General features: G+C 41.3%; 1 protein-coding gene across 10 annotated transcripts in view; it reads left to right on the top strand.

Moving 5' to 3' along the window:
• The window catches only part of arid1b (AT-rich interactive domain 1B), a 416,405-nt gene extending 389,078 nt beyond the window's left edge, over positions 1–27,327 (top strand). For all 10 annotated transcript variants that reach the window (XM_072265352.1, XM_072265356.1, XM_072265355.1 and 7 more), the window contains 5 exons: positions 4,879–4,998; positions 6,258–6,354; positions 8,055–8,838; positions 20,475–20,605; positions 22,585–27,327. In XM_072265352.1, coding sequence (XP_072121453.1) covers positions 4,879–4,998; positions 6,258–6,354; positions 8,055–8,838; positions 20,475–20,605; positions 22,585–24,321 — 2,869 coding nt within the window. In that variant the 3' untranslated portion in view covers positions 24,322–27,327. The remainder of the gene's footprint in view (positions 1–4,878; positions 4,999–6,257; positions 6,355–8,054; positions 8,839–20,474; positions 20,606–22,584) is intronic.
• Positions 27,328–27,947: the final 620 nt, after the last annotated feature.

Raw genomic sequence — 27,947 nt, forward strand, 5'->3', positions numbered from 1 at the left:
ATCATGCTTGTGAACCTCCTCTGAACCCTCTCGGATACCAGCACATCTTTTATTAGATGAGCCCAAAACTGTTCACAGTACTCCAGGTGAGGCCTCACCAGTGCCTTATAAAACCTCAGCATCACCTCCCTGCTCTTATATTCTGGACCTCTTGAAATAAATGCTAACGTTACATTTGCCTTCTTCATCACCAACTCAACCTGCGAGTTAACCTTTAAGGTTGATTTATACTTCTGTGTAGGCTGTACGCTGTAGCCTACGCAAGTGGCCTATGCCGTTGTGAGCATTTATACTTGTGTGTTGGTGTGTCTGTGTCACTCTGCAATTCACTGCCAAAACGTTAGTTGGCAGTGGGGTTTCTATGCCACTTCAAACAATGGCGACTGAAACTGAGCGCATCATGTTGGAGTTGGAGCTAATAAAAGTTGAAGAAGAGTTACTTTTATTGAAATTACTGCAAGGCAGAAAAGAGAGAAGACGTGGGAGGAGATGGTGTGTACGACCATTGAACGGATTGAGGCAGAAGGAGAGTGAATTTTCTGTGCTTGTCCGGCCACTGAGAGACATGGACGAGGAAATGCATTTCAAATATTTTCGGATGTCAGCAGGTAGATTTGACGATTTGACGAGAAGAAGCAACTGGAAATGCGTAGGAGGAAGTGCGATGCTACCAAGCAGACCAATCACAGTTGTTGCGGTCTGCGTCGTCACGACACATGGTTACGTTTTTGGGGAGGTATGCGTCAGGGTATGGGGTAGGGTATGCGAAAAATCTACGCTGTACTTACGGCGTAGATTTGTTGCAAAAGTATAAATTGGCCTTTAGGTGTTCTGCACAAGCCCTCCCAAGTCTATCTGCATCTCAGACTTCTGGAATTTTCTGCCCGTTTAGAAAATAGTCTGCACATTTATTTCTGCTACCAAAGTGCATGACCATGCATTTTCCAACATTGTATTTCATTTGCCATTTTCTTGTTCATTCTCCTAATCTGTCTAAGTCCTTCTGCAGCCAACCTGTTTCCTGAACACTACCTTCCCCTCCACCAATCTTCGTATCATCTGCAAACTTGACAACAAAGCCATCTATTCCATCATCTAAATCATTTATATACAGCGTAAAAAAAAGCGGTCCCAACACCAGCCCCTGCAGAGCACCACTAGTCACTGGCAGCCAACTAGAAAAGGGTCATTTAACCCCACTTACTACCTCCTGCCAATCAGCCAATGCCAGTAACTTTCTGTAATACCTTGGGCTCTCTACTTGGTAAGCAGCCTCATGTGCGGCACCTTGTTAAAAGCTTTCTGAAAATCCAAATATACAACATCCACTACATCTCCTTTATCTACCCTACTTGTAATCTCTCCAAAGAATTCCAAAAGGTTTGTCAGGCAAGATTTTCCCTGAAGGAAAGTTAGCCATTTCAGCCCTGGGGAAAGGCCTCTGACTATCCACACAATCAATACCTCTCATCATCTTAAACACCTCCATCAGGTCACCTCTCATCCTCTGTTGCTCCAGGGAGAAAAGGCCAAGTTCACTCAACCTATTCTCAAGCTCCCCAATCCAGACAACATCCTTGTAAATCTCCTCTGCACCCTTTCTATAGTTTCCATATCCTTCCAGTAGTGAGGTGACCAGAAATGAGCACTGTACTCCAAGTGGGGTCTGACCAGGGCCCTATAAAGCTGTAACATTACCTCTTGGCTCTTAAACTCAATCCCACAGTTGATGAAAACCAATACATTGAGTCAACCTGATCAGCAGCTTTGAGTGTCCAATGGACTTGGATCCCAAGATCCTTCTGATCCTCCACACTGCCAAGAGTCTTACCATTAATACTATATTCTGCCATCATATTTGACTGACCAACATTAAGCACCTCACATTTATCTGGGTTGAACTCCATTTGCCACTTCTCAGCCCAGTTTTACATCCTATCAATGTCCTGCTGTAACCTCTGACAGCCCTCCACACTGTTCACAACACCCCCAACCTTTGTGTCATCAGCATATTTACTAACCCATCCCTCCACTTCCTCATGCAGGTCATTTATAAGAATCAGGAAGAGAAGGGGTCCCAATAAAGATCCCTGAGGCACACCACTGGTCACCAACCTCCATGCAGAATATGACCTGTCTACAACCACTCTTTGCCTTCTGTGAGCAAGCCAATTCTGGATCCACAAAGCAATGTCCCCTTGGATCCCATGCCTCCTTACTTTCTCAATAAGCCTTGCATGGGGTACCTTATCAAATGCCTTGCTGAAATCCATACACACTACATCTACGGCTCTACCTTCATCAATGTGTTTAGTCACATCCTCAAAAAATTAAATCAGGCTCATAAGGCACGACCTGCCTTTGACAAAGCCATGCTGACTATTCCTAATCATGTTATGCCTCTCCAAATGTTCATAAATCCTGCCTCTCAGGATCTTCTCCATCAACTTACCAACCACTGAAGTAAGTCTCACTGGTCTATAATTTCCTGGGCTATCTCTACTCCCTTTCTTGAATAAGGGAACAACATCTTCAACGCTCCAATCCTCTGGAATCTCTCCCGTCCCCATTGCTGATGCAGAGATCATTGCCAGAAGATCAGCTATTTCCTCCCTCGCCTCCCACAGCAGCCTGGGGTATATCTTGTCTGGTCCCGGTGACTTATCCAACTGGATGCTTCCAAAAGCTCCAGCACATCCTCTTTCTTAATATCTACATGCTGAAGCTTTTCAGTCCGCTGTAAGTTATCCTTACAATCACCAAGGTCCTTTTCCGTAAGGTGCGGTGCACAATCCTGATTTGATGGAGACGGACGTGAGAGCACGGAGGAACATCTGGTGAAACTTCTGAAATGCCTGCTTCGCAGCTGCTGCTGCTGCTAGTGTGTGGTCCAGAATCTCCGGAGGGGAAGGCCCTGAGTCCTCGGCTTTGCTTGTTGCTCGGCGGCCGAGGCGGGGTCGAAGTGCTCGACAGAGGATGGTGCTCGGAGAGGCTGGTCGGAGGCTCGAAGTTTTCGGAAGGACTCAGAGTTTGCTGCAGTTGGGTCCTTCCATTGGTGCTGCATTGGCAAGTTTGCGGCGCTTGGAGGTTCATGGCAGGGAGAGTTTCTCCCTTCTGCCAGCTGCGTGAGATGATGAGGCTATTGAGACTTTGAGACTTTTTTTTTACTGTGCCCATGGTCTGCTCTTTATCAAATTAGGGTATTGCTTTGCACTGTTGTAACTATATGTTATAATTATGTGGTTTTGTAAGTTTTAGTCTTGGTTTGTCCTGTGTTTTTCTTGTGATATCATTCTGGAGGAACATTATATCATTTTTTAATGCATGCATTTCTAAATGACAATAAACGAGGACTGAGTGTCCTCATAATCTAATCTAATCTTAAAAAAAAGTATTCATTAAGTACCTCCACTATCTCCTCTAGTTCCATACACACTTTTCCACTGTCACACTAGATCGGTCCTATTCTCTGACGTCTTATCCTCTTGCTCTTTACATACCTGTAGAATGCCTTGGGGTTTTCCTTAATCCTGCTCACCAAGTCCTTCTCATGGCCCCTTCTGGCTCTCCTAATTTCATTCTTAAACTCCTTTCTGGTAGCCTTATCATTTAATGGACCTCTATCATTACCTAGTTTTTTGAATCTTTTGTAAGCTTTTCTTCTTGACTCGATTTTCAACAGTCTTTGTGCACCACGGTTCCTGTACCCTACCATCCTTTCACTGTCTGATTGGAATGTAGCTATGCAGAATATCACGCAAATATCCCCTGAACATTTGCCACATTTCTGCCGTCCATTTTCCTGAGAACATCTGTTCCCAATTTTTGCTTCCAAGTTCCTGCCTGATAGCTTCATATTTCCCCTAACTCCAATTAAGCACTTTCCTAACTTGTCTGTTCCTAACCTTCTCCAGTGCTATGGTAAAGGAGATAGAATTGTGATCACTATCTCCAAAATGCTCTCCCACTGAGAGATTTGACACCTGACCAGGTTCATTTCCCAATACCAGATCAAGTTACAGCCTCTGCTCTTGTAGGCTCATCTACATATTGTGTCAGGAAATCTTCCTGAACACACCTAACAGACTCCACCCCATCTAAACCTCTTGCTTTAGGAAGATGCCAATCAACATTTGGGAAATTAAAATCTCCCACCACAATAACCCTGTTATTATTACACCTTTCCAGAATCTGTCTCCCTGTCTGCTCCTCGATGTCCCTGTTGCTATTGGAAGGTCTATAAAAACACCCAGTAGAGTTATTGACCCCCTCCTGTTTCTGACTCCCACCCACAGAGACTCAGTAGACAATCCCTCCATGACTTCCTCCTTTTCTGCAGCCGTGACACTATCTCTGATCAGTACTGCCAAACCTCCACCTCCTTTGCCTCCCTTCCTATCCTTTCTGAAACATCTAAAGCCTGGCACTCTATGTAACCATTCCTGCCCTTGAGCCATCCAAGTTTCTGTAATGGCCACAACATCATAGCTCCAAGTACTGATCCAAGCTCTAAGCTCATCCGCTTTGTGCTAAATTATGTGCTATCAGTACATCTGAAAGGTAGAGAACGAGTCAGAATGACAGGAAAGTATATAAGATCACCATAGAAGGAGGGAATCCAAGAGCTCTACTGAAGATTAAATAAGATTAGTGTAAGAAGATTTTCCATGAACAATTCTTTTGAAAATCAGCAAGTTTTTTGTAAGTTGCTACTGCATCCTACATTATGAGTTTGGTATTATACCGTAGATACAGAAAACATGTGCAATAAGGTAGAATTTTTTTTTCTCTGACTTTATACATTTCAGTCAAGTAAGCTTTCACTGCATAGTTCCCTATAGATATTTTTGGAAAACAAGCTCTGTGTTCTTGTTCTAGGCCTGAACATGGAATGGGTCCTGAAGGAAGTATGGGACCTCCAGGAGGTCAGTCCAACATGATACCTTCTAACAATGACCCAAGTATGTACTCACCAAACCGCTACCCTGCACAACAAAGGTAATTTTTAACATTATTTTTCATTATTAATCACTTGTGACATTTTCCTTGATTCTCCAAAATTTTAGTGTGTAGGAAAAAGAGCTAAACCACTGCATCTCCAACTCAGTAGAGGGTACAGTCTCAGAATAGAGGAAACAATTTAGAACAGAGATGAGGAGGAATTTCTTTAGCTGGTTGGTGGTGAATCTGTGGAATTTGTTGCCACAGGCAACTGTGGAGGCCAGGTCATTGAGTGTATTTAAGGGAGATGTTGATAGATTCTTATGTCAGTGCGTGAAATGCAAAGGGGAGTAAGCGGGAGAATGGGATTGAGAGGGAAATGGATCAGCCATGATCAAATAGTGGAGCAGACTTGACTGGCCATATGGCCTACTTCTGTTCCAATATATTTTGGTCGAATAGTGTTTGTTATTGACACAGGAAGTAGACCAGATTGACTATTATGTCAACTCTTCTGAGGTCTCCTGTCTGTTCCATGGTACCTCTCAAAAACAATTCTATTCTTACCCCAGTCTATTTGCCATGCAAGAAGGCATTCTCACATGTTGCTGGAACCACGTTCTGAGGTTTGCACAAACATTACTATTCCCTGAATGAATATTTTTGTTATGTTGCTAATTGAGACCACTAGTCTACCACTTTCCTTAATCTGGCATTCTGGATGATGCTTATAATATACCATTATATATAAATCTAGATACCAAGGATAAAATTGTTGTAGCTTAATAGTCATACGAACAAAACTGCATTCCTCTTGGGAACATGGCAACCAAACACTGGTAGAGATAACACACTATCCTAACTTGGAATAATATTGTGGATTTTTTATTGTTGTGGGTCAAACTTCTGAAACTCCCTGTTTCTGATGGGTTCAGGTAAACCACCATTTCTGCTTGTCCTTTAGGTGTAGGAAGTAAATACTGGCCTTGTCAGTGATGCCTACATCCCATGAAAGAATTTGGAAATAAGGATCTTTGTATCATATCAGCAGTTAGAATCACATTACCAGACCTTTGAAATTTATCATTTCTTATTTTGTCTGCTACCTTGTTGGTAATTTAGCTTGACATTTCAAAGTACTGACATTTGCATTACCAAAGTGGCTGTAATGTTTTTTAAAATGTCTATGTTGGCATAATTAAAATCCAGATGGAACTGAGTGTAATTAAGTGCAAATTTATGAACTAATAATATGGCAGTCAAACTTTTGGTTTGCATCTTTGACAATACACAACCGTGCAAACATTTTTCTGCAGGCACGATCTTTATGGGCAACAATACCCAGGCCAAGGACCCCCTTCTGGACAAACACCATATGGAGGCCATCAGACTGGAATGTATCCTCAGCAGCAGGTAGAACCATCTGTTAGAGTTACCACTGATGAACATAACAAGAATAGTACAAATAACCTTCTATTTTAATACTATACAATTGTTTGATTTTTCTGATGTCCATTTTTGATGAAAGGTCATCAGCATGCAGTGTTACCTCTGTTTACATACACCCTAGGAAAAGAATGTTACTTGACATAAGTAGTTCAGGCTAAATCAAGATTTGTTGTTGGATAACAAAGTTTCTCCTTAAAGATGTCAAAAACACATTGTCTATAAGATGCCAGTTTTCTTGCATACAGTAAGTCAGTTGTATTTATGAATATGGGAACAGAGAGAAGTCATTTAGTCCTTTCAGGCACCTCCAGTTTTTACTAAGATTTGTGACCCAACTTGCCCTTTCCCGTATTCGCTTCGAATATTGATTTCAGATAGAAGGATAAATTTTGATTTAGTATCGGTATTTTCAGAAATTCCAAATTCCACAACATTTTAATGCGGCTACTGACTTCCATTATAAGACTGCTGAAATGATTCATCAGATTTGATCATTGAAATCAGCAGGCCCACGTTTTCCTCATGTTGAGTTGTACTGGATTTGAAATTAGTCCACATTCCGTGAATTCATTCTCCAGGTAAATTTTCATCAGTCATGTCATCAGACTCATGCATTTAAACATTAATTTGGAAGACATATGGTCATTAAGATTAACTTGCAAAAGTTATCTTTTTAGTGTATGCCATGTTTATCTATTTTTTCATGCAGTTGGGGAGTGGGGTGTTCAAAATCAAACTGTTCATGAAATTCAGATACATTAATGGCATGAAAATAAGCAAATTCAAACTTGGCAAAGTTTTAATTAGTGTAATTTGCTTGCATCAATACCTGCAAAAAATTCTTCTTTCTTTCTAGGATGCGCAATTACTAATTCCGTGAGTTATGCTAAAATAACCATGTTTTTGTACGTAGCTTGATCATAATTTAGATCCTTGTTCTAGTTGGCAGTGGATAAAGTTTAAAAATATAATGATCAATGAACAATAAAATTAATAATGATCCCCTGAATTTATTCTTTGCATTTTTGCATGTGCTCTGTTCAATTATTCCATTACCAACCTTTCTTATCTTCCACTCTTTCTGTCACTTAATTTCAACTTCTTTCTACTCTGTTCATCATGTTTTCTACACCACAATCCCGTGTCCTCTCTGTGTATTTTAAACCTGGTTAACTCATATAAAAGGTACACAGCACTGAATGTTGACTTGATTTTGTGTCCGCAATTGCTGAATGTCTTGGTTTTTGCAGCATTTTCTGTTTTTAGATTTAGATTCATTTATTTATCTCACGTACATTGAAACATACAGAGAAATGCATCATTTGCATTAACAAGGAACCCACCCAAGGATGTGCTGGGCACAGCCCACAGGTGTAGACACATTCCAGCACTGACATAGCATGCCCATAATGCTCAGCAGAGCAACACAGAACACATGTAACAAAACAACAACTGCAAAACAAGCCCTATCCTCCCTCACACGTGCACACACACACGCTCAAACCAATGAATGGACAGTCATCCAACCCCAGGCCTCCATGCTTCCAGTCTCCAGGCATTGGGCTTCGACTTCCTTAATGATTTTGTTACTGTGTCATTTATAAAGAGTACATTGTATTATTATTCACACAAGTATTCATGTTTATTTTTGTTTTATTGTGCAGAATTATAAACGGCCCATGGAGGGCATGTATGGTCCCCCACCAAAGCGCCATGAGAGTGATATGTACAATGTGCAGTATGGCAGCCAGCAACAGGAAATGTACAATCAATATGGAAATGCTTATACTGGACCAGACAGGAGATCCATGCAAAGTCAGTACCCATTGACATATAACAGAGACAGGATGCAGGGTCCAGGTCCAATGCAACAGCATGGAATGCCACCACAAATGATGGGAGGACCAATGCAAGTGTCCTCTACTGAAGGGCCACAACAGGGGATGTGGCAGTCACGAAATGATATGCCTTATCAGTATCCAAACCGGCAAGGCCCTGGAGCACCTCCGCAGGCATCGCCATATGCAGGGATGAATCGCACTGAAGAAATGATGTTACCTGATCAGAGAATAAATCATGAAGGCCAATGGCCCTCCCACATGAATCAACGTCAGCCTTCGTACATGCAATCAGCCTCTATGGCTCCTATCACGCGACCTTCTCAGTCCTCCTACCAGACTCCTCCTTCAATGCCAAACCACATTTCCAGAGCTCCCAGTCCAGCTCCATTTCAACGGTCTCTAGAAAACAGAATGTCCCCCAATAAATCTCCGTACATGTCATCCATGAAGATGCAGAAAGTTGGTCCTCCAGTTCCAGCCTCTCAAGTTGCTGTTCCACAACAGCAGCCTCCCCCTGTGAGGCGGGAAATTACGTTTCCTCCTGGTTCAGTGGAAGCATCGCAACCAGTCTTAAAAGCAAGACGAAAACTTACCTCAAAAGACACTGGTAAAAACTTTTACATTTGAATTAAGTTTGGGTTCATGAAATGATTATAGTAGCACTGATAACAACTTAACAGCTGTTAAATTGGAAGTCTTGGATACTTTACAAGTGAGAAAATATGTAAACTTTTTTTTAAAAAAGATTAGGGGTTGTTCAAATATTTCAGCACCAGATCCCTTAAATTTAATATTTTTTAAAAATCAGGTAATGCTAAAGGGGTTCTCACCTCGTGTTTCTTGTGTTGTAATATTGATTGACATCATTTCATGCAAAATACATGTTTTAGAAATACTTTCTAAATGGTGAGGATAAAGGGTATGCCTGTCAACAGCTAATTACTTGAACGTTTTCATTTTTTTCACCTTGCCTCTCTCCCCTCCAGCAACAAAGGTATCAAACAAATGCAAATATAACTTAACTTTGGCACTTGAATGGTGCAATTATATCTTTCAACATGTTATTCATGAACCAGATAGTAAATGGTAAACCACTTCATATCAGTCTCCTCAAATTGCTTTCATCTGTAGGAAAGTTGGCCACAATATTGAGAACAGCCCTGAGAAAGAGGGTTTGATGCACCTGGGTTGTCAGAGGCCAAAAAACTTGCACTGTAAATTGAAAAAATCTTAAAGACCTAAAGAGTGATGTAATTTTAGTTCAACCTGAATGTAACACCTTTCTGTCAGATTGCTGTAGTTTTCTGTTCTATGATTTTGGGTTTTTTTTTGTGGTAGAATCATAGAAATTTTATGAGGCCCATAATGTGGTGACTGGTTGAAAAAGTATGACCGAGCTTAGTCCCGCTATCCAGGATTAGATTTGTAATCCATCAATCACAGCTCTAATTACATCTCCAAGTACCTATTAAATAATCTGCATTTCAGTCCCTGTCATTCTTACAGTCAGGGAGTTTCAGAATATGTGAGTTTACTTCATCTCCCATCTAATCCACCAACAGATTACTTTAAATCAAGGATCTCAGTCCAAACTTTTGTCTGTTTATTCCCCTCCATAGATGCTGCCTAACCTGCTGAAATCCTCCAGCATTTTCAGTATTTTGCTCTGTACCTTAAATCTTTGCCTCTTTGTTTTAACCCCTGTACAAAGCAAAGTAATTGTTTTGTAATGAATCAATTTGAACTTCCAGTAATTATGTCTCTCTGCTTCAAGGAGAATTCCAACCTATTCCATATTTTGTCATGATTAAAATTTTGCAGTAATGGCAACATCCTTGTAAATCTCTTTTCTTGTGCATATTTTTCCTAAGATTTGGTGAGCAGAACTGAGTGGAATATTCAATCTGTTGTCTGACTAACTGTGATTGAAAATAGTTTGACACCATTTCCATGCTCTAGTATTCCATGTCCAGGCTAAGAAAGGAAAGCATTTTTAAGCACAAAAGACTCCGCGGTTGCTGGAAATCCAGAGCAACACATACAAAAAGCTGGTGGAACTCAGCAGGTCAGGTAGCATCTATGGAAGTGAATAAACAGTTGGCATTTCAGGCCAAGACCCTTCATGAGGACTGGAAAGGAAGGGGGAAGATGTCAGAGTAAGAAAATGGGAGGAGGGGAAGGAGTACAAGCTCGAAGGTGATAGGTTAAGCTAGGTGGGTTGGGGAGGGGGGAATGAAGTAAGAAGCTGGGAGATGATTGGTGGAAAAGGTAAATGGCTGAAAGAATAGGAATCTGACTGGAGAAGAGAGTGGATCATGGGAGAAAGGGAAGAAGGTATGGCACTGGGGGGAGGTGATAGATAGGTGAGGAGAAGAGGTAAGGGGGGCAAAATGAAGAAGAGGGAAGGGGGAGGAGAAAAAAATATTGGAAGTTGTAGCAATCTATGTTTATGCCATCAGGTTGGAGGCTACCTAGAGGGAATATAAGGTGTTGCCCCCCCCACCTAAGAGTAGCCTCATCTTGCCAGAAGGGGAGGCCATGGACCAACATGGGAATGGGGATTGAAATTGAAATAGTTGGCCACTGGGAAATCCTGCTTTTTTGCAAATGAAGCAAAGAGTTCAACAAAGCATTCCACCAATCTCCGTTGGGTCTCACCAGTGTAGAGGAGGCTGCTGGATACAGCAGGTAACCCCAACAAATTTTCAGTTGAAGTGTTGCCTCACCTAGAAAGACTGTTGGGGGCCCTGAATGGAGGTGAGGGAGGAGGTAAATGTGCAGGTGTAACATATCTGCCACTTGAAGGAATAAGAGCCTGGAGGGAGATTAGTGGGGTGGGACAAATAGACAAGGGAATCATGGAGGAAACAATGCCTGCAGAAAGAGGAAATTGGGGGAGGGGGAATAAAGGTGTGTTTAGTGGTGGAGTCTTGTTGAAGTTGGTGGAAGTTTCAGAGAATGATGTGTTGAATGTGGAGGCTTATAGGGTGGTAGCTGAGGACAAGAGGAACTCCATCCCTGTTAAGGCAGCAGGAGGATGAGGTGAGCGCAGATGTCAGGGGAATGGAGGAGAAGTGGGTGAGCGCAGCATCAGTGGTGAAGGAAGGGAAACCCCCTTCTTTGAAAAAGGAGGACATCTCTTATGTCCTATAAAGGAAAGCCTCATCCTGGGAACGAATGCAGTGGAGATGAAGGAACTGAGAAAAGGGAATGGCATTTTTGCAGGAGATAGGATGAGATGGGGTATAGTCAAGATAGCCATGGGAATCAGTAGGTTTATAAAAAATATCGGTAAACACTTAGTCCCCAGAAATGGAGACAAAGAGATTGAGAAAGGGGAGAGAGGAGTCAGAAATGGACAAAGTGAATTTAAGGGCAGGGTGGAGAAGCAAAGAAATAGCTGAGGACCATTACCAAAGAAAGCTTGGAACATGGACTGTTCAACGTAGCCCACACAAACACAAACACAAACACAAACACAGGCATAGCCAGGGTCCATGCTGATGCCCATGGCTGCACCTTGAGACAAAGTGGGAGGAACCAAAAGAGAAATTTCTGAGGGTGAGGACCAGTTTCACCAGGAGGGTGGTGATGGTGATGAGGAACTGGTATTGTGACATAGAAGGAGACCATTTGGCCCATCAATGCTCTACTGGTTCTGAGAGGAATCCCATCGATTCCCACTTAGTTTCCTGTAACCTGTTTGACCTCATTCCCGTTAACTATCTGTCTGTTCTCTTTAAATCATGAGGGGTAATTTACAGTAGCCAATAAATTTACCTACCAGCTGATCTTCGGCAGCACTGGGAGAGGGGAGGGATTCCCACATGGCCATGGCGAACATGCAAATTCTGCACGGAAGAGATTGGAGGTCAGGATCAAACCTGAGCCACTGGAACTGTGAGGTAGCAGTTCAACCTACTCGGCCACTCTGGATTTGTCAGCTTCTTGGCCAACTGTCTAGATGTCAGTCTCTTCCTGCAGAATAAATCCTCCTCCTTTATTGTCAGCAGCATATAGTCAATGCTTGTTTCATCTGCAAATAGCTTCTTCATGCTCCTTTAGAGCAGTCTGAATCATGAATCTGTATGAAAAGTGGGACTGAGTACAGAGCTCTATGGAATCCAGGCTGGTAACTGCCTTCCAGTTGTCCACTATGCTTCCTGCCACCAAGCTGGGTTTTGTTCTAATTTGTCTCTGTACTTTGCATCCTAGTGTTTCAGATTAGAACATTAAAGTGAGGTTGTCTGTCTTTGTTGACACTACAAATCACATGGTCATACAGAACAGATAAAGGCCCTTCAGCCCAACTCATTGAATGCTATCAAGTTGCCTTCCTGAGCTAGCCCCATTTGCCTGCGTTTGGCCCAGATGCTCCAAATCTAAATCATTCTTATTCATGAACCTGTCCAGATGTCTTTTAAATATTGTAATTTTAAATGTTGTCTTGAACAATGCCTTTAACTATTACCCTAAAAATACTACAACAAAAGACTTCTGTCTTTGCTTTAATAGGCTCCATCTCTGAGCCTATTTCTTTGGCAAGAACTCACCACCCCACACCGATGACCCCTTCTCCATTCTTCAACCCTCCTCCTCTTCCTGGACACCCTGCCCTGGTCTTCTGCCTGCTCTGGATCTTTTCATTGCCAACTGACAATGGGACATCAACCATCTGGACTTCAACACTCCTCTCTCCAATTCCAACCTCAATCCTTCCAAACGTTCAGTTATCCATCTATCCACCCGCACCAATCCTAACCTCATCATCAAACCCGCAGATAAAGTGAGTGCTGTAGAAGTCTGACGGACTGACCTGTACTTTGCTGAGGTCCAGCGCCAACTCTCAGACACTTCCTCTTACCTGGCCCTGGAATAGAACCCCACTGAGGAACACTAGACCATTGTCTCCCACACCATCACCAATCTTGTTGACTCTGGGGATCACCCATCCACCGCCACCAACCTCATAGTTCCCGCACCCCGCACCTCCCGTTTCTACCTCTTACCCAAGATCCACAAACCTGCTTGTCCAGGTACACCCATTGTTTCAGCTTGTTCCTGCCCCACTGAAATCATATCGGCATACCTCAACTCTGCTTTATCCCTTCTAGTTCAGTCCTTTCCTGACACCTAACATGCTCTGGATCTTTTCAATGATTCTGGTTACTGGCCCCCATCTACTTTCTTTTACTATGGATGTTCAGTCCCTCTACACCTCCATCCCCCACCGGGAAGGCCTTAAAGCTCTCCATTTTTTTTCTTGACACCAGACTCCACCACCACTCTCCTCTGCCTAGCGGAACTTGACCTCAGTCTAAATAATTTCTCCTTTGGCTCCTCCCACTTCCTTCAAACAAAAGCTGTAGCCATGGGTCCCAGCTATGCCTGCCTGTTTGTTAGCTACACAGAACAGTCTACGTTCCAAGCCTACACTGGTGACTGTCCTGCACTTTTCCTATGCTACATCAACGACTGCACTGGTGTTGCTTCCTGCACCCATGCCAAACTCATCGACTTCATCCACTTTGCCTCCAACTTCCACCCTGTCCTTAAATTTACCTGGTCCATTTCCAACACCTCCCTCCCCTTTCTCGATCTCACTGTCTGTCTCTGGAGACAGCATATCCACTGATGTCTATTGTAAGCCCACAGACTCTCACAGCCACCAGACGCCATCCCCTTCTCTCAATTCCTCCGTCTCCAGCACATCTGCTCTCAGCTCTCAGGTTGAGGCTTTTCATTCCAGATTTAAAGAGATGTCCTTCTTTTTCAAAGAAAAGGGCTTCCCTTCCTCCACCATCAATGCTGTCCTCAACCGCATTCTTCCATTTCATGCGTCTGCTCTTACCCCATCCTCCCGCCACGTTACCAGCAATAGGGTTGCTCTTGTCTTCACCTCCCACCAGCCTCCGCGTCCAGAACATAATTCTCCAAAACTTTCGTCATCTCCACCAAGCACATCTTTTCCTCCTTCCTCCCCCCCGCACCCCACTTTCTGCTTTCCACAGGGATCACTCCCTGCATGACTCCCTTGTCCATTCATCCATCCCCACTGATCTCCCTCCTGGCACTTAGTTGAACAGAGCTACACCTGGCCCTACACCTCCTCCCTCACTACCTTTTAGGGCCCTAACTCCCCTCCTACCCCTCCTCACAGTCCCCCACCCTGCTCTCATGACTATACCCCTTCCCCACACGAAACCACCACGGTGGGCTTCACAGCTGAACAGGTGAGAAGACAACTGAAACATCTCAACCCAAGCAAGGCTGCAGGACCGGATGGTGTCAGTACCAAGGTGCTCAAAGCCTGTGCCCCTCAGCTATGTGGAGTACTTTCCCATGTGTTCAACCTGAGCCTGAGGCTCCGGAGGGTTCCTGTACTGTAGAAGACGTCCTGCCTCGTCCCTGTGCCGAAGACACCGCGCCCCAGCGGCCTCAATGACTACAGACCGGTGGCATTGACCTCCCACATCATGAAGACCCTGGCGAGACTTGTTCTGGAGCTGCTCCGGCCTATGGTCAGGCCACACTTAAATCCCCTCCAGTTTGCCTACCAGCCCCGACTAGGAGTTGAGGATGCCATCATCTACCTGCTGAACCGTGTCTACGCCCACCTGGACAAGCCAGCGAGCACTGTGAGGGTCATGTTTTTTGACTTCTCCAGTGCGTTCAACACCATCCGCCCTGCTCTGCTGGGGGAGAAGCTGACAGCGATGCAGGTGGATGCTTCCCTGGTGTCATGGATTCTTGATTCCCTGACTGGCAGGCCACAGTACGTGTGCTTGCAACACTGTGTGTCCGACAGAGTGATCAGCAGCACTGGGGCTCCACAGGGGACTGTCTTGTCTCCCTTTCTCTTCACCATTTACACCTCGGACTTCAACTACTGCACAGAGTCTTGTCATCTTCAGAAGTTTTCTGATGACTCTCCCATAGTTGGATGCATCAGCAAGGGAGATGAGGCTGAGTGCAGGGCTACGGTAGGAAACTTTGTCACATGGTGTGAGCAGAATTATCTGCAGCTTAATGCGAAAAAGACTAAGGAGCTGGTGGTAGACCTGAGGACATCTAAGGTACCAGTGACTCCTGTTTCCATCCAGGGGGTCAGTGTGGACATGGTGGAGGATTACAAATACCTGAGGGTACGAATTGACAATAAACTGGACTGGTCAAAGAACATTGAGGCTGTCTACAAGAAGGGTCAGAGCCGTCTCGATATTTCCTGAGGAGACTGAGGTCCTTTAACATCTGCCGGACGATGCTGAGGATGTTCTACGAGTCCGTGGTGGCCAGTGCTATCATGTTTGCTGTTGTGTGCTGGGGCAGCAGGCTGAGGGTAGCAGACACCAACAGAATCAACAAACTCATTCATAAGGCCAGTGATGTTGTGGGGATGGAACTGGTCTCTCTCACGGTGGTGCCTGAAAAGAGGATGCTGTCCAAGTTGCATGCCATCTTGGACAATGTCTCCCATCCACAACATAATGTACTGAGTGGGCACGGGAGTACATTCAGCCAGAGACTCATTCCACCGAGATGCAACACAGAGCGTCATAGGAAGTCATTCCTGCCTGTGGCCATCAAACTTTACAACTCCTCCCTTGGAGGGTCAGACACCCTGAGCCAATAGGCTGGTCCTGGACTTATTCCATAATTTACTGGCATAATTTACATATTACTATTTAACTATTTATGGTTCTATTACTATTTATTATTTATGGTGCAACTGTAATGAAAACCATTTTCCCCTGGGATCAATAAAGTATGACTATGAAACAGTCCTACCAGGTGAGGCGACACATCATCTGTGAGTCTGTTGGGTTATCTACTGTGTCCGGTGCTTCCAGTGTGGCCTTCTGTATATCAATGAGACCCAATGTAGATTGGGAGACCGCTTCACTGAGCACCTACGCTCTGTCCACCAGAGAAAGCGAAAACTCCCAGTAGCCACCCATTTTATTTCCATTTCTCATTCCCATTCCAGTATGTCATTCCATGGCCTCTTCCACTGTTGTGATGAGGCCTCACTTAGGTTGGAGGAACAACACCTATTATTTCATTTGGGTAGCGTCCAGCCTGATGGCATGAACATTGATTTCTTAAACTTGGGTAATGCCCTGACTACCCCTCTGCTTCACCATTTCCTATCCCCTTATCTTCTTGCCCGCCCAGCACCTCCCCTGGTGCTCCTCCACCTTTTCTTTATTCCATGGTCTTCTTTCTCTTTCACCAATCAACTTCCCAGCTGTTTATTTCATCACCCCGCCTTCAGGTTTCACCTTTGTGTTTCCCTTTCCCCTCCTCCCACCTTTTAAACCTACTCAGTTTTTTTTTCTCCGGTCCTGCAGAAGGGTTTCAGCCCAAAACGTTGACTGTACTCTTTCCCGTGGATGCTGCCTGGCCTGCTGAGTTCCTCCAGCATTTTGTATGTGTTTGGATTTCCATCATCTGCAGATTTTCTCTTGTTTGGCTTTGCATTAAATCTCTTTTTATAATAATATAGTTAATACCTTAATTCTGTGCACATGTTTTGCTTGTATTTTCCCCCGTGTATCTCTGTGGTTGGAGCAAACTTGGGTCTTAAGTCCGTAAGTTTTAGATTTCCGCCTCATTCCAAAGAACTGAGTATCTAATCCAGGCCAGCACCTTGTAAACAAAATATAATGAGAATCAGATTTATTATCATTGGCATATGTCGTGTTATTTTGTGATAGCAGTACTGTATAATACATTAAAAAAAATTACTGTAAGTTGCAATAAATAGCATCACAAGAGACCAAAGTAGTGAGCTAGTGTACATGGGTTGTTCAGAAATCTGATGGAAATGGGGATGAGACTGTTCCCAAAATGTTGAATGTATGTCTTCAGGCTCCTGTGCCTCATCCCTGATGGTAGTAATGAGCAGAGGGCATATCCAGCGTAGTGAGTGTCCTTGCTGATGGAGTGAAATCTCTCATCTGTGACATTTAACTGTAGAAGTATTTCATTAGATATAAAGTGCTTGAAGAAATCCTAAGATTGTAAGTAGAAGTATATAAATATATGTTTCCATCCCTTTTTACAATAAGTACCTCTGAAAACTTGGGTAATTACATCTTGCAGTCTTTATGGAGATGCTACAATTTCCCTTTTGCTGAAGAGTGTAATTATTGTTACATGTATCAAGTCAGTTCATCATATAGTATTTGGATGTAGGAGCTTAGAATGATAAAATAAGGATTTAATAAATGTCTTTTTAAATAGATATTGAACTGCATGAACTACATGAACTTGCAGCTACCATCTGCAAAAATCAAGCAACAGTCAATCTGCGTATATTTCTTCAATTACATTGTTATGTCATTACCAATGCTAGCATTTATTACCAGTCTTTTTATCCTTAAAATAAAAATTGGTGGTGAGATACAGACTCCTGTCCATGTGTTAAAAATGCTCGCCCTTCCAATGCTTTGAATAGGTAGGTCCAGTTTATTGACCCATTGACAATAAAGTAACAGCCACATTCATGATGCTGGTGCTTGATGGTGGTGCTTCTATGCATGTGTTGATCATGACTTTCCAGCGTTGCATGCCATTTGTAAATATAAACCTGAATGTTGTCTGGGTGTTGCTGTATTTGAAGAAGGGCAAATGGAACTGAACATTCTCTACTTATTGCTGGGCATCCCCACTTCCAAACTTCATGATGTAATAATCTCAAAAGGTAGCAAGTCCTCAGAACCGAATGATCTGCCTTGAAGGTTTTGAAGGAAGTGACTGTGGCTATAGTGGATGCACCACTGGTTGTCATCTTCCAAAATTGATTCTTAAGTGTCCCACAGAGTGGAAAGTAGAAATGTTAACCCTAACATTTCAGGAAAGTGAGGGAGAACAAACCAATTAGCCTAGAGTAATATGGAGATTACTTGAATCTATAATTAAGGAATGTATAATATTCTAGGACACCTACAAAATAATAGAAGGATTGGGCAAGCTCAGTATGGATTTATTAAAATGAAATTGCATTTGACAAATCTGCTGGAAATATTTGTGTCTGTAACTAAAAAGAGTGAGCCAGTTGTGTACTTGGACTTTGAGATGATAACAATATTAAGTGTACGGTAGGAACAGTTTTCTGGTGTGGGTTGGGGATTGGTTCAACAGGCTGGAAGCAGAGTCGGAATAAATGGCTCATTTTCAGAATTGCAAGGTCGTGGATGCATAACTCAGTTCAGGAGCCAGAATTCTTCACAATCTATATCAGTGATTTGGATGAGATAATCAATAGCAATATACTAAAGCCTACTGATGATATACAGCACGAGCTGCAAGGAAGACGCAGGGAAACTTTGGGGATAGAGGCAGGATGACTGGACAGGCAATTACATGGTAACATGGAAAGACGTGGTGATATCCTGTTTGGTAGAAAGAAAATGCAATAGTAGAATTTTTTAAATGTAATTTTAGATTAAAAGGAGTTAGTGTTCAGAAGCACTTAGTGTACCATAAATCACTGAAAGTAAACATGTCCTTACTTCAAGCAGTGGAAATAGCTAACAAACAGCATGTTAGCCTTCATTGTTACAGCATTCGATCAGCAGGGTAGAGATGTCTTGCTTCAATTATATGGGGTTCTGGCGTAACCAGATCATAAATATTATAAACAAATCTGGTCTCCCAACCCAAAGAATATCTTTGCAAAAGAGGAGAGCTGTGAAGGTTTGTCAGATTGTTGTGTGAGGGAAAAATTGAGCAGACTGTGTCAATACTCCTTAGTATTAAGTAAGTGGGAAAAGATCTGATTGAAAGATACTTAATTACTGCAGAACTTGGCAGACTAAATATTGGTCATATGTTTACCCTTGTTGAGGTGTCTGAAGATTGAGGGTTGGCCATTCATGAGAAAGATGAAAAGTAATTTCTGCACCCAGAGGGTCGTGAATCTTTGTAATTTTCTACCCAAGAAGGTGTGGAAGCTCAGTTGTGCAGTATATTCAAAACAGATCAAGAGCTCAATATATTCATGACAAAAATCAATAGACTTTTAAGAAATTAAGAGCATGGAAGAATGTGTTAAGGTGACACTGAGGTAAAAGATCAGCAATGACCTTGCTGAACTGTAGAGTAGGCACAAAGGACTGAATGGACTGCCCCATCTATCTATCATGTCCTTGTGATATCTCTAATTCCCACCTCCTTTTGTTGATCTTAAGGAGCAATTTTCTTGTGTTTTAGATTACACAGTATACTTGCTAAAATGAATAGGCATGATGCCAAAAGAATCTGACATCCTTGAGTATAATTGATGACTCAATCCAATTGGAAAAAAATCTAATAAAAATTTATGTGTGCCTTTAAAAGAAAATTAAAAATTTAACACAAGGTTAAGAGTAACTAAGTGCAGAGTTATTTCAAAGTCTGATTTGAATACCATTTGGCAAACTAACCTAGCATTACAGCTTCAAACATTTTAGATTAACAGAACTGTTGTTAATGGCATTGAAAACTGTTTACATAGCTGTTTAATTATCAAGTTACAGAAGATCAAGAAATTTTACTAAAATTTCACAGCACAATTGAACAAACTAAAACAAAGTAATTTTTTAACTTTACATCAGTTTTGCACATAAAAATATGTATCGGGATAAGGCTTCAGTTTACTGTGCTAAAAGCCTGGTCATGGCTCAAGGACTTTCCTTACAGAATAGCAGTGAGGCCACAAGTACAGTGGGACTGGAACAGGCACAAAAGATAAATTCACTCGCAGACATCCCACAGGAGAACGGGCAGTGTGGGATGATTCAGACTCAATCCAGTCCAATGCCTCTCTTTCTTATTTCCCACACTTAAGCACTTTGTACATCTTGTTATCTGATTTCACTAATCTATTTATGGATTTCTTTATTCCATTACTCTTCTCACAATTATCTATGTTTCTGAATTCCACTATCTTGTTATTCATTCACAGTGTTGTTGCCTTGATTGTGAAGCTTTTTTTCAACTGCCCTTACACAGACCAACTTGGCAGGTCACTTGAGAGAACAATTGAGCATCAACTATATTAGTGTGGTTGACAAGAGTCAAATGAGCAGATTGATTAACTGAACCCAGTCGGATAATCCAGCAGTTTCACTGTTACCATAACTGACAGAGCTTTTTACTTGAGGCTTATTCAGTATAATTTCAAATATTCATATGGGTCTAACTGAGGAATTCAGGTTTGACTAATACCTGTTTGAACTGCTATTCCTAATTTTTCAGGAGCCCCAGAGGCATGGCGGGTTATGATGTCACTCAAGTCTGGCCTTTTGGCTGAGAGCACTTGGGCTCTGGATACCATCAACATCTTACTTTATGATGATAGCACTGTAGCGACATTCAACCTCTCCCAGGTAAATAAACCACCTTGAAATTCAGACATTGTGTCTTAGAATTTTATGATCCTCTTTCCTGAGAGTTCTGTTTCAGTCTAAGCTTGGTGATTGCTGAATTGATTCTCTCCCAACTATTCTTTATCTTTTTACGCAAGTTTGTACATTTTGAACTTTTCCTGTGGATATCATAATTTAAAAGTCATTTTCTGCACAAGTAATCAGAGAAATTAGATTAACTAATGCATGCATTACTAAATGACAATAAAAGGGGACTACGTGTCCTCATAATCAGTCGTAATCATAACTAGCATTTTTCCCAACTGCTATTCCTCAAGATCTTCTTCAACCAAACCGATCAGCAAACATGGTGAAAAACTGTACAGTGGCAAATTGTGTTCAACTAAGCTATAGATTTTGAGATCAAAGTATGGTGAATGATTTATTCAGAAAATAAGTAGTTTTAAATTTAGAATGGTCTAGTCATGTTATTTGCTTGAATATGACAAGGTGTCCTTGGCACATTTGATTATAAACATTCAAAGGAATTTTGAGATTTCAGTTTATATCTACTGTTCATCCCACTCTGTCTTTCAGCTGTAAGAACTGTTTAAAGAGCATAGCTTTGCAGATTTTATTTTTCCCTCTCAAGGATATTGAAGCACTGGATAAGATGTAGAGGAAAAAACACAGAAGAAAGATATTACAGCAAAAAGGATATATTTACCTGGAATCACTGAACAGGTTTTGCAGACCCTTCATCAAAACTATAATAATAAAAGATCAATACCCTAATATGTGAATTTTTTTCTCCAAATGGTGACTTGAGATGCTCAATATTTAAAGATGTTTCTGGGTGTTTTTTTGTTTTGGATTTTCAGAAGCTGCAAAATTTATTTTGTATTATCATTTAATTATGGCTTCCTCAAATTCCAAGATGCATCATCACATTTTTCTGTAATTAAATATAGAATAAAATCTGATAGTTGTCCTTCCATCTCATCAGTATGTCTTCCTGAAATCTTCAATTTTTGTGATATTGACTGATCTTTAGTAGTTTGTTGAACATGACTGTATTCTCTTGCTTTTGGCGCAATATGCTAGAATTTAATGAGTAAGTGTCAGCACTCTTAGTCACAAGAAAATAAATTAAATAATTATAATGAACTTGCTGCAAAATAGATCCATTCCAGTACTAGCCTGTTATGTTTAACAACATGGAATCAGGCCCTTTCGCCCAACTCATCCATGCCCACCAAGTCAACAAACTGTACTTTATTCTGAGCTGATGTTTGAACAGCTTGTTGCTGACATTATATTAAAATTAGTGTTCTTTTGAGTGGCTTTCAAAATATTGAATATGAAGTTCTATCTTAATTTGTGAAAGTCTGTGTAGGTTAGCTAAAAAGCATTGGGATGGCACAGTAGCTAGTGGTTAGCACAACGCTCTACAGTACCTGCAGCCAGGGTTCCGTTCCCACCGCAGCCTGTAAGGAGTTTGTTTACCTTCTCCCCATGACTGCACGGGCTTTCTGCGGCTGCTTCAGTGTCCTCCACAGTCCAAAGATGTACCGGTTGGTCGGTTAACTGGCTATTGTAAATTGTCCCGTATTAGGCTTGGGTTGAATCAGAGGATTGTTGGGCGGCATGGCTCAAAGGTCCAGAAGGGCCTGTTCTGCACGGTGTCTCAATAAATAAATAAATTCATACAAACATAACTGTAAATGCAGCATTACATTTATGTAGCTACAGTTGGAAAAGGTGAGGGGTAAAAATAGAAGGAAGATACGCATTGTAATTGAAACAATGCTTGGTGGTATACCTAGACCAGTTTGTGCCAGCAACATAAATAACAATCAAAATGCTCCATTTTGGATCAGATTCTCTGCAGATTGGAGTTCTAATGCCACTTCAATAAGTTCGGTTAAATTTAAAGTGAATGGAGAATAATGTGCTTGAAGTTCTAAAAATAAGTCCTTTTATCTCTGTTTTTGTTGCAGTTGTCTGGTTTCTTGGAACTTCTAGTAGAATATTTCAGAAGATGCTTGATAGAAATATTTGGAATTTTAAAAGAGTACGAGGTTGGAGATCCTGGTCAGAAGGCTCTGCTTGATCCCAGTGTATTTAAGAAAGATGATGGTAACTGTACTAAAGATGATATAACAGAGGAAGAAGAGGGGGAAGAAATTGATGATGACTATGACGATGATGATGATGATCAAGATGATGATCAATCAGAAAGTGAAAACAGTCAAGTCAACTTTGGAGCAGATGATTTGCAACTTGGTGAAGAAAAACCAAAACAAGCCAGTAAATTTGACAGGCTACCACTGAAGATTGTAAAGAAGAAGGACCTTTTTGTTGTAGATCGCACAAATAAACTTGGTCGAGTTCAGGAGTTTGACAGTGGATTGCTCCATTGGAAAATTGGTGGAGGTGACACAACAGAGCACATTCAGACCCATTTTGAGAGCAAAATGGAAATATTGTCACGCAAGAGGGTGACGGGATGTTTAAGTATACCAACTAAAGAGAAAAAGATAAAAGAGCATGAGAACAAAAAAACGATCAGTACAGAAGAGCAGCTAGAAAAGAGCATCACAGCAACGATAGATGATGTGTTGTCAGCTCGGCCCGGTGCCTTGCCAGAAGACCATTCCAATGGTTCAGCTTCTGAGACAGAAAGCAGTAAATTTCTCTTTGGCATCCACCAGGCAAAAAACCACAGAAATATAAAGTTATTGGAGGATGAGCCTTGCAGCCGTGATGAGACTCCATTGTGTACAATCTCTGACTGGCGGGACTCTTTGGCAAAGCGTTGTATTTGTGTGTCAAATATAGTTCGTAGCTTGTCTTTTGTGCCTGGGAATGATATTGAAATGTCAAAACACTCGGGCCTAATACTTATTTTGGGAAAGCTGATATTGCTTCATCATGAGCATCCAGAAAGAAAGCGAACACCACGGACATATGAGAAAGAGGAAGAAGAGGATGAAGGGGTAGCCTGCAGCAAAGACGAGTGGTGGTGGGATTGCCTTGAGGTTTTACGGGAGAACACCTTAGTTACATTAGCCAACATTTCTGGGCAGCTGGACCTGTCTATATACCCAGAAAGCATTTGTTTGCCAATTTTGGATGGCTTGCTACACTGGATGGTATGTCCTTCAGCAGAAGCCCAGGATCCTTTCCCAACAGTGGGACTGAATTCAGTCCTGTCACCACAGCGACTTGTGTTGGAAACATTATGTAAACTCAGCATTCAGGACAATAATGTGGATCTCATCCTGGCAACTCCCCCATTCAGCCGTCAGGAGAAACTATATGCTACTTTGGTTAGGTACGTGGGGGACCGGAGAATTTCAGTCTGCCGAGAAATGTCTGTTGCTCTGTTGTCAAACTTTGCCCAGGGAGACACGTTGGTTGCAAGAGCTATTGCTGTGCAAAAAGGAAGCATCAGCAACTTGATCAGCTTTCTTGAGGATGGCCTCACTGTGGCCCAACTTCAGCACAGTCAGCCTAACCTGATGCACATGCAACCTCCGCCGATTGAGCCTACCAGTGTGCACATGATGTGCCGGGCAGCCAAGGCTTTACTTGCCATGGCTAGAGTAGAAGAGAACCGCTCTGAATTTGTTTTACACGAAGGTCGCTTGCTAGATATTTCTATATCATCTGTTCTGAACTCTATGGTTGCATCTGTCATTTGTGATACACTGTTCATGATTGGTCAGTTATGACAGAAGTGGGAAGCCAAGCATGTGTGAGTGGAGACAAAGAAGTTGCATTTGATTGGCTGTTTCTATTATTTATCCAACAAAAAAAAAGTAACCTTTGCTCCTATGCCCCGTTTACTAAAGAAATTGGGCTTTAAAAAGTAGTCAAATTGGTCAAATATAAGATGGAAATAAATATTTGCTGTATGTGTATAAGTACTTTTTAAAACATTTTTTTAACCAAAGTTGCTGTCTAGTACAGTTGGGGTCATCTCTATCCCTAGATTCCCTTTGGGTGTTTCTTTCATGTTTGTATGATATTTTTGGAAGCAAAACAGGTGAATTTTGAAATGTGGCAAACATTGTACAATTAAATATTCTTTACCAGTTAAAAAAGGAAAAAAAATGGGGAAAAACAGATTAATTTTGAAATGTACACACCACAGAAAGCGCTGTGCAATAGAACTTAGTGACCTAGGTATAGGGGATCAAAAAAAAGGTGTGCATAGTCAACTGTAAAACACAAAATATTAAAATGCATTAGTCTAGCAGCAAACAATTGTTGACCTGGGTTGGGGGGCTGGGAGAGAAAGTGATGATAAACACAAGTTGCTTCCTCATGATACTGTCATATTCATACCTTTCTTGACCTTCCACAGTATGACAGTCCTCAGCAGTCTCTTAGTTCACTTAGTTTATGTTTTGATATTTTTTTCCAACAGCCAAAGGGCTGTAAATGTATATAGAAGTTGTACATTGCACATACCCTCAAACTATTTCTGTTGTGTTTGTTTTTTTTTTGTTTCTTTTAGAATGAGGTTTACAGTTTTCCTTTCTCCATGATGTGGTAAGGTTTAAACAAAGTGGTAGATTTTAATTATTTTTTTTATTATATATTTTTGGCCATATCTCCAATGAGGGTGATGTACAAGTTTCTGTATGTATAAAGTTGTGCTCTATTTCAAGGAGAGCAGCTGATCACATTTTGCTTCGTAATCAAGGTGTGGAAAAGGTTAAGTACAGGTAATGATCAGAAATTTAAAAAAAAATGAAGAAACACAATTTCAGAAATTTTTCAGTGATGCGAATCAGCATATTTGTATTTCAGATAATGTAGTTAAAAACATTGATGTAAATTCCTCCTTTTCCTCTGGCTTAATGAATATCATTTATTCAGTATAAAATCTTTATACTATATGTTCCACATGTTAAGAATAAATGTACATTAAATCTTGTTAAGTGCTGTGATGATTGTTCTTGAATAATTTTTTAATGGATGCAAGTACTTTGGAAGGTTCTACCTGTACTGCTTAGAATTTATTTTTATGGTGGAAAAATGTATTATACTGCAGGAAAAATTAGTTGCATTGTCCATCAATTTCTCTTCTGTTATTGTTCTAAACGTGGACAGCCCTTGGTGCAACAGAGGTCTCAGAAGCAGCAGGATACTCTAAATCAATGATATCGATGTAACAGTCATGGATGGCCTGAAAGAAGGGTCATTCTTCTGAACTCAGAAACAACAATACAACGTTTGACACAATCATTCGATTTTATTTTACCAGTTGTACTGTTATGTTATTTATGGGAGTTTTCAATTTGCATTTACTTATATCAAGTTTAACATTTAGAGAAGCCTCACCTTTGTTGAATCTGACAGAATGTTCATGACAAAATGTCGTTGATCATTCAGCTGGTTGAAAAGCATTGCCAGCAGTGGGTCATCTGTCATTCAGCATATCAGAGTTAAAATTGCTGGAGAATTTTAATATTTGGATTCTATTTTTGCTTCTAGTTTCTTTCTGTCACCTGAATGGCATCTCCAACTTTGCTTATCTGTGACACTGACTTACAAACTGGTTTTCCAAAACTGTTAACTAAAATACTGACTAGTGAACTTACCTCTGTTGTAAGCAGTTTTGTCAGCTACCAACCATCATCCCTTGAAATCCACTGTCATCCCTGTGCTGAAATCTCTGGTTGAATCTCTGCAGTCTTACCAATACAGCTCTTAAAGTTACAAATGACATTTTATGCAACAGTGAGAAGTGTAATTTATTCCTCCTCATGTTTCTCAAATGTCTGCATTCCTTGACATCAGTAGCCACAATCCTGTAATACTGTTTTCCAGGTGTAAGTAACTACGTTTACATTGGAAGGGTAATTTCCATTTATTACAATGGCTTCTTCTTCTCCACTTGCACCGTTGCCCATGCTGTCTCCTGAGGTCTGTCCTTGGCCCTCTTCTCCTTTCATCTACATGCAGCCCCTGAACAAAAGCATCCTAGTTCATTGTCAGTTTCCAAACCAATGTTGAGAAAACACAGCTCTGTTTCAGTATCACCTTCATTAATACCATCATCCCTTTAAACAGCCCCAGAGCTTATCTGACATCCCATACTAGATAACGAGAAGCTTCCTTCCACTTGGGAGAACAAAGCGAGTGTCTTTAGTGTCTGTCACAACATTTCCATGACATCTGTCTGAAGTGTCATACTGCACTCTCATGTTGTTACAACCTGTTTTTACCTTCATAACGTTACCTGCTTATCTGTTGCAGAAACCATGCTTTTGTCATCTTTAGATTGTATAATTCCATTGCGTTCACTTCTGGCCTTCCTTGCTCCATATTTGAAACTTCAGGTACTCTGCTGCTCTTGACTAAAAATGCATAAACTGATCATCTCACAGCTTTTGACATCCATTCATTTTTTTTTTCTTTGTTAAGCAAACCTTTTCAAAAATTCCATCTGTGATTTCATTCTACCATGGGCTTGCGCCTTGTTATCATCTCCAAACCAGCAATCGTCCAAGAACCCTGCATTCATCCATGTTTGTCAAATTGATCATCTCTGAAATTAATCATTTTATTTCCAGCTCCCAGAAATATAGATTCTGGAATTTTCTGCTTTACCTTTCTTTCCTCTTTTAAGATGATCTTTAAAACCTACCTCTTTGATAGAGTCACCTACTCATATATTACCTTGTGTGACTCACCAAAATCTATTTGTTGGCACTCCTGTGAAACGCCTTGGGATATTTTGTTACATTAAAGGTGTAAAAATAATTGCAAGTTGCTATTGTTATGTTTACCAAACTTGACTAATCAAATCTTAAACATTGAGCTCAGTGTTGTGCATGAATTCATGCTGTAGTTTGAACATCATTTTTGATTGGGCAGCCATGGTTTCTTCGCTCTCCCACTGAGAAGAGTTTTCATTAGTTATACATGTCATGGCTGCTGTACTCGACAATCTTTTTCATGAATGTTGAAGCACTAGAAGAAGCTTTAAAGCCACAGAAAACTTATAAAAATAAACAAATGAAAGCTTAAACTTCCAGTCATTCTGTAGGCACATTAAGAACCATTTTTCTTTTTGGCTTTGAGGGGAGGGGATGTGGGGGAAAAACACAAATCAGAAGTGGTAGTCAGAGATGTCTTGATATATGAGGGTCACGTCTGCTGGTATCATTCACTTGATTGAAAAGCAGTGAGTGCTTTGAAGCATCTGGTAATGTACCATTTGTAAAATAATGCAATTTTTGCAGACTCCCCTCCTCCCCCCCCAGGAAATATTGGTTGTTTGATTCTGTGCTGGAGAATGCTAGTGACAACTAAAAACCAGTACAAAAGCCTTCTCCAGAAAACT

Source organism: Mobula birostris, chromosome 8, assembly GCF_030028105.1.
Source record: "Mobula birostris isolate sMobBir1 chromosome 8, sMobBir1.hap1, whole genome shotgun sequence".
Lineage (NCBI taxonomy): Eukaryota > Metazoa > Chordata > Chondrichthyes > Myliobatiformes > Myliobatidae > Mobula > Mobula birostris.